Source organism: Palaemon carinicauda, chromosome 24 (genome assembly GCF_036898095.1).
Source record: "Palaemon carinicauda isolate YSFRI2023 chromosome 24, ASM3689809v2, whole genome shotgun sequence".
Taxonomy (NCBI): domain Eukaryota; kingdom Metazoa; phylum Arthropoda; class Malacostraca; order Decapoda; family Palaemonidae; genus Palaemon; species Palaemon carinicauda.
This window is the reverse complement of record NC_090748.1, coordinates 14,569,396-14,576,592: the sequence shown is the minus strand read 5'-3', so window position 1 is coordinate 14,576,592 and position 7,197 is coordinate 14,569,396. Positions and strand designations below refer to the sequence as shown.

At 34.1% G+C, this 7,197-nt stretch overlaps 1 protein-coding gene across 2 annotated transcripts in view; it reads right to left on the bottom strand.

Moving 5' to 3' along the window:
• Positions 1-731: 731 nt before the first annotated feature.
• Positions 732-7,197, bottom strand: part of sigmar (Tumor necrosis factor alpha-induced protein 8-like protein sigmar) — a 192,933-nt gene continuing 186,467 nt past the window's right edge. For both annotated transcript variants that reach the window (XM_068348082.1, XM_068348081.1), the window contains one exon: positions 732-7,166. In XM_068348082.1, the coding sequence (XP_068204183.1) occupies positions 6,873-7,166 (294 nt within the window). In that variant the 3' untranslated portion in view covers positions 732-6,872. The remainder of the gene's footprint in view (positions 7,167-7,197) is intronic.

Here is a 7,197-nt window from a genome sequence, read left to right as displayed (position 1 = left end):
CACGACATGGCCTAAGCCCAAAAAACGGATTTTGAGTGAAGCGAAAAATCTATTTTTGGGTGAAAGAGCCATGTCGTCATGATGGACCCACCCTCCTTTAGTAAAAGGATGTTAATCTCTCCCTTTTGGTACTGTATCTGTAAAACTTACAAAGCTACGGAGAATGGTTTGGTGGCGCCGTGATGCGGCGGATGGCCGAACTATTGACAGTACTTTAGGAGAGTCGAACAGTTTTACCTCTTGAACGACTCTCTTATTTTCTTGCCACTTTTTCCTCTCGAAGTGAAAGGCTATTTGGGGTGTAAATAGCTATGAGATGTGTCAAGTTACGTCCTTACGCGATATCCCTTGAAGAAATTTAAGGGATACTCGCTCCAGGAGTTAGAATTCTGGATACCTTCGGTAAATTCTCTGGGATATATCACTGTAGTCACATATACTTAGGAAGCTACTAATGAAGGAACTCCATCAGGACGACATGGCTCTTTCACCCAAAAATAGATTTTTCCCTTCGCTCAAAATCCGTTGTTTGAACACTTGTCAGTTGTCTACATGGAAATATTCCAGATACAGACAGCTTTATCAGAAAGGTACGTTTTGCAACTGTTTGCACTGAAACACAAAGAACATATAAAAATATTTTCTTTGCGAAAATGTTAACGCCATGTGAAAAGAAATCTCAGACATACTGTCATAAATTATAAACACATATGGTATATAGATACACAGTATTCACAGATTGAAAATATATATTTTTTCATATATGTATATTCATGTTATAGATACAATATTGCTTTGTACAAAAACAAAAATGTTATAAAAAAAACATTTTCTCTCCAATATCATTTATACCAATCCTCTGACCCAGAAATTGATTATGAATATATACATTATGAATACACCTAAAAAATTATCGATGAGAGAAGAGCACAAAAAAAATTATTACCCCATTGCTGTTGGCCAAATTTGAACTCTCAATAACTATTTCCTTACTTGAATTTACTTGCAGAAGACATTTGATTTTCTATAAACCAGTACATCATAATTACAGAAGCTGAATAAAAACTATTCTAAGAATTCTTTCATGGCAACCACAAGGTCTATGACATTTTTCGAGATTAGGCATGAGTTTTATACTTCAGTTGAATTCTTACATATAAGTATATGCATGCAAGGAAGCCTATACTAACGATAAAAAATTTAAATAAATTAAATTTATTCAATTTTTGCTTTGGAATATATTTTGAACCAACCAAATAAGTTAAATCGTATGAAATAAATTGTATGTTTGAAAATATTCTAAAATATTACTCAAACAGATGTTTAGAGAAAAAGCAGTTTTACCTAGAAAATAGTGAAAGGATTTATTCACAGGTAAAAAAAAAAAGCAAATTTTAATAAATTATTCCTATAAAAAGAATGAAAAAACAACACTTTTGGATAGATAAAGGTAACCTCTAAGCTCTTACTTATCATTTTGGCTTAGAAATGATTGGAGAACAGTCAAAATATACTCTTCCAAAGCGAAAGATTTAAAAGTATCCCAACATACACCTCTGACAATACAATGGTAAATTACTGTAACACAATGTAAGCATATCTTTGAAAGAACTTAAAAAAATTATCAATTGAACAAGAATCAACTTACAGGAAGAAAATTCCGAGCTATGGGTTCTTCAGGCCATTTGACAGCAATGGTAGAATAAAATAATTAACATCCCCCTAACATCTGGTAATATTAATAATTCTTCAAATAAGTGAAATCTCTACTTTGGTGCGTAAATCGTTCTTGAAATTAAAGACACTGATAGCAGTAGTAGTAAACCAGTAATCTAGATTAATTGATATTACTCATCTACAAAAAAAAAAAAAAAAAAAAAAAAAAAAGCACAGTAATTTGATGGAATCAGAGGCACTGGATATCTTACTTTAAGGATAACACTGACTTATTGATATGTATCAAGAGTTAAGAGTACTGTACTGTATATACATTTTTCGAAGTACTTAACGTAAAGAGCATTAGTGCATCCAAAAATTACCTTTATGGTAGTGAAGTACATTATTACAAGTAATTTTATTTGCTATGGATACTTAAGTTGCAGAACAGAAAACAGAAGTCAAGACGCCACAGGTAGAGGTTGTATATGCCACAGAATATTCAATTAGCTAAGAATAAAAGATTTTATGTACAGGCCTTAGAGCTAACACTTCTATGGAAAATACAGTATGCAAATGGGTATAACTAAAGTAAAACCAGGCTTATGATAATAAATTAGGTACATAAGGAATGGCTCCTTTAACCTTATATACCCAGAAAAAGATGGACATTTATAGATTATATTTAATCTTCTCTTGTAAATATTTACTTATGATAAAAAAAGTTATGTACTGAAAAAGTCACTATCACCAAAATGCATAACAATATGATACTTCTTGAAAACAGAAGATCTACATTCATCCTTTTGTGTTTACAGGACAATAATTTCTAATCAAGGGTTAACTTGCATATCATAAAGAGATAAGTAAAGTACTGGCACATCATTATAGTTTCAAAAGCAATATTAAGTTTTGATGCAATGATGTACATGAAAAGAAAGAAGAAATACTGGTTCTACCTGTACGGGAAAGCAATATTAGTTAGCCTTAGCAAAAGCATCAGACAGAAATAAAAAAGGGCAATTATTTGCTAATACTGTAGTATACAATAGAGCCTTACAATGGTAGACACCTGTTGTAGTACTTCACCATATAATGAGCAACATCCACTATCAGGCAAACTCACATACAATAAGGACTTTCCTATACCATCCTGGCTGACACAGCTAGAAGTGGTGTTATTATGGAGTGGATGACTGATGCAAGCAATTACCAGATGCTGTTTGGAATATGGAAAAGGAAGATAAAAGAGTTCTCTCCGATGAAAAGAAGAAATAGCCCTCTTCTATGAATAAGCCATCTTGTGCATCTCTCAGTTGTGCTGTAAAGATTGGGACATTACCTATTACTTTACCCAACATATATGCTACATGTGTATGCTTTGTGCAATACATTTCCTCTTTGCTTACTCTGCCAATGACTGCTCTACTATGGTGCAGCTTATTGAAATTTTGTGCTGATATATACTCGCAACAAGCCAAAGGTAAAATCATTTTGCACCATTGCAAATGGGGCCTTAAATCAATTTATGAATGCTTCATAAGACTGCCCTATTTATTTGCAACTATTATGAGCAAAATGAAGAAAACCATGAGTGATATAAAGATATCTAAGGAACAGTTAAAGAACTTTTCAGAAAGATTCAGCCCAGTGCCATAGCAAAGAACATTGCAGTAGTGAAAGCTAAAAATACTAGTTCTCATATGAAACAAAATGAAGCAGAGCATTGGTTTAGTGTAGGCATTGTTGTCTTATCAGGGAATAATAAAAGTGATTATGACCATAGAAAATATTGGAGAAGGAATTCTCAATCAAGCTTGATAGTGTACTGAAGGAAGTGAAGACACACACAAAATTCTTCCCGGAGCTCTCCCACGCAAACCAGCTTATGACCAGTGTTACTAAATAGATTGAAAGCACGCTGAACAAGTGAAAGAAGGGCAATTAAGAAAATATTTCATAATCTGCTGTTAGCAGCTGAAAATTATTCATTTTCTGGGATTAGATGGCTGCAGTGACCATAACAGACTCCTCTCCTTTGATCTCTATGTCCAATAAATAACTATTCCATCTTATCCAGTCCTTTTTGTATTCACTAAACTATTATAATTACTTCTGTAGAACCTGATCTCTGAAGAAGCTAGAGAATTTTCATTCAATTAATCTGATCTCTTTATGTCCTGCTACTGCTCATCAAAATAAACTCAAAATTAAATTACATGTGCCCTGACCCTCAAACACAACTGAGGTAGACAAGGAAGTCTATTCTTAGGTGAGCACTATACTGAACATGTACTGTACAAAAGTACTCAGGTCTCAAAAAGCTCTCCTATGTAATTAATGATGTATTGAACTAACACTGTATGTCAAAATGCAGTACCTCATGCTAAAATTTGTAAATATGATCTGCTATTGGCATATGTCCTAAGGAAAATAAGCAATGCTGAACTACATTTTTCAATTAAGGAATTGGCTGCAACTATCCATAATGAATCATAATTCTGGGCTTGAAATTTCTATCAGCCTCCACTGGAAAACTCTTTGGCAGAGTACTATGCATCCGCTCCTCTAGCGTGATTCATATTCCTGGGGCTGGTCTCTTATCTTATACTGTATTTCTTATTAAACAAATCTTCGACAATAGTCTCAACTCAAACTAAATGTATTGTGTCGCTGTTGGTTCACACAGTGAAATGTTGTCATTAACCGTAATTTGGAGTCACATTAACATAATCAATTCACTAATGAAGTGTAATTTAAATATATCATATAAGAGTGGGCTAATGTTATACAATTTCTTTGAAACAACCGCTTACTTAAGTAGGGTTTAAAGTACTGTATTCAGATCCCAGAAAAGGCTAACGTTAGGCTGTCCATCTAAATGCAACTAGACGCTCTTACCACAAGTGAAGAGGCTACAGTATATTACACTAGATACTGTATAATTATCCTTAGCAAAATAAGAAACCTTTACTTGTTTGATAACAGTACTGGAGTACAACTGTGAACTTTAATGGCAATTACAAAATAATAGTCAAACACCTCATTCCACCAATTTGGCAAAATGTTTGTAACTACCATATGAGGCTATTCATTGAGCAAATACCCACAGAGTATTTTGTTTCATCATAATATATTACATTTATACCGAGCAAGGTAATAACTAAAGTTCTTACCCATGTTTTTAAATATTCTTATAATGCATAAAGCACAATAGAACAAACAACCAAATGCTCGTATGCAGACCAGCGTTCAACTAAAAAAAAACCAGGAAGAAGAGAAGAGAGGGAAGATGGGACTTAACCACACGGGAAGATATGGTCATAACCCCAGTGGTTGCAAGGTTACAAGAATTATGAAAAACAAAGAATAGATTTAAATTCCAAAGGCATTTGTAAAAAAGAATGAAACAGTTACTGAACTGTGAAACATATTATACATTCATATCGATGCTTAAGATCTATAATCAAACATTAAACATCCAGAAGGTAAATTGGATCATTTTAGATCTAGTGTACTTTTCCTGACGAACCTTCTACAGTTACTACTACCAACAGAATTACCATTCAAATTATATTAAAGATACATTATGCAAAATTTCTTATGATTTCAGTTTTTTCTTGATCTTGGAGAGAATTAATGTACATGAGAGGAAAACCGACCCTCTGTTCTGACACCTTTGAATTAAAAACCGAGAGACAAATGATTAGACATTCACTGTGCTTTGCTAATTGCTTTTCAGGGCTTAGAGTAGTTAAAAGTTAATGAAAATACTTTGTGCTTGCTTCATCGTACAGTTGAAGAGCAGACTATGTGGAGAAACTCTCACGAAACTTTTCAATTTCAAACAGAAAAAAAATATCTATTAAATATAATTCAAGATGTATGAAAGATCAGGAAGTTGTATTAAATGCAAGTAAGGCGAGTCTTTTGAAAGCTTCTTTAAGTACATGCTACATACTCTCTCCTAATAAGTACACTGTATTGAACATTAATCACCGTGATAATAATTCAAGATAGTTTCAAAAAGTTATGAATGCTTTACAACGAAACTAAATTCACGTTACACTAAAGTCTTTGAAGTAAAATGGCATCTGATGTTTTGCGTCTTAGTGAGGCGAATATTGAAGGATGGCATTTACAGAATCTCCTTGGAGCTGTTAATTTGCATTTCCCAGAATGCATTATGCATACTAAACGGACCCACAAGCTATGAGGATAAACACTGCTTAAAGCTGTGGACTATTGATACAGAAGTCCTTGAGAATCTCACTGATGAATTACAGTCAATGCATTTCAAATACTTGCTTCCACACTCGATTATAAATACAGGGATTTTTGCAATTATGAACTTCCTTTTCCTGGTACAAAGAGTAAAAAAAAGGGTACAGGAGCAATTATGTAATATGCTGTGAAGTGAAAATAGTATAAAGTCAGCATTCCCAAACTAAATATATATCATACAGACCTATTTAAAATTTCTTTATTTCTCTTGATTAGCTAGACTAAGGGAGAGAACCGACATTTCACAAAAGAATTGTGACCATTTGGATAAATCCACTACAAATCACCTATTACAAAACAAGAATTCGAAGTTTATTGTGATGAACTATGTGTAAAATATTGAAAAGCTCTTGTGATTGAATTCTACTACTGTATTTTGACCAGAGCAATTGGCCGAGTGCAAATACACCCATCTTCATTTCCCCTTTTTATATTTTTTTTTTTCAGTGAAAATTCTATAAATCTATGTATAGTTCCTACTCAATTTATACAATATTTTCTCTTAATTTGCCTTATACAGACTATCACTTTTTCGTTTGCTGGCATATCATCTAATCTCAGAAAACTTTATCAACCATTCGGTATCCATTGTGAGCCAAAGATTATAAATAGTTTGGCACTTTCCAATGGGTTCTTAACGGTGTTCTTTCAATGCACTTGATAACTTGCTTTACAGAGATCATTATCGGCACCACTGACTTTCGCCACACCCTGTTTGTATCTGACTTTGGTGTTGTTGACTCACCGCAGATATAGACAACAACATGGAAGTCTGTAGTGCGCATCTGAGAAGTATTCGAGACAGTATCACCGAACAACGTCACTGCTTGCACGAAATGTTGCATCATTCGTAATTCACGTTTCTGGTAGACAAAACAAGACACACTGAGTTATGATAAAAAAAAGGTCCCTAGAACCTAAGTGGACTGATTTCAGATGCGCCCTTCATCGAAGGCTTTGCTCATGTCTCCAATGATGGACTGCAGGAGAGGTCGATGCTGTGAGTCCGTCTTGAACATTTCTTCTAAGAAGGCAGAGTCGGTGAAGAAGTCTAGGACGTGGTCTATCCTCCCGAGGGTCTTGTCTGAGAGGTGGTTCCCCACCAGGTCCTTCAGTATTGCTCGGCAGTCGTTGACGTTCTTCGTCAGGAAGTTTTTGTCGAAGGTGAAATCGACTTCGAAAAAGCTGATGACAGTTTTGACGATTGTGGTGAATTTGTCCTTTAACTGAAATGAAAAACAATATGTTAAATACCTG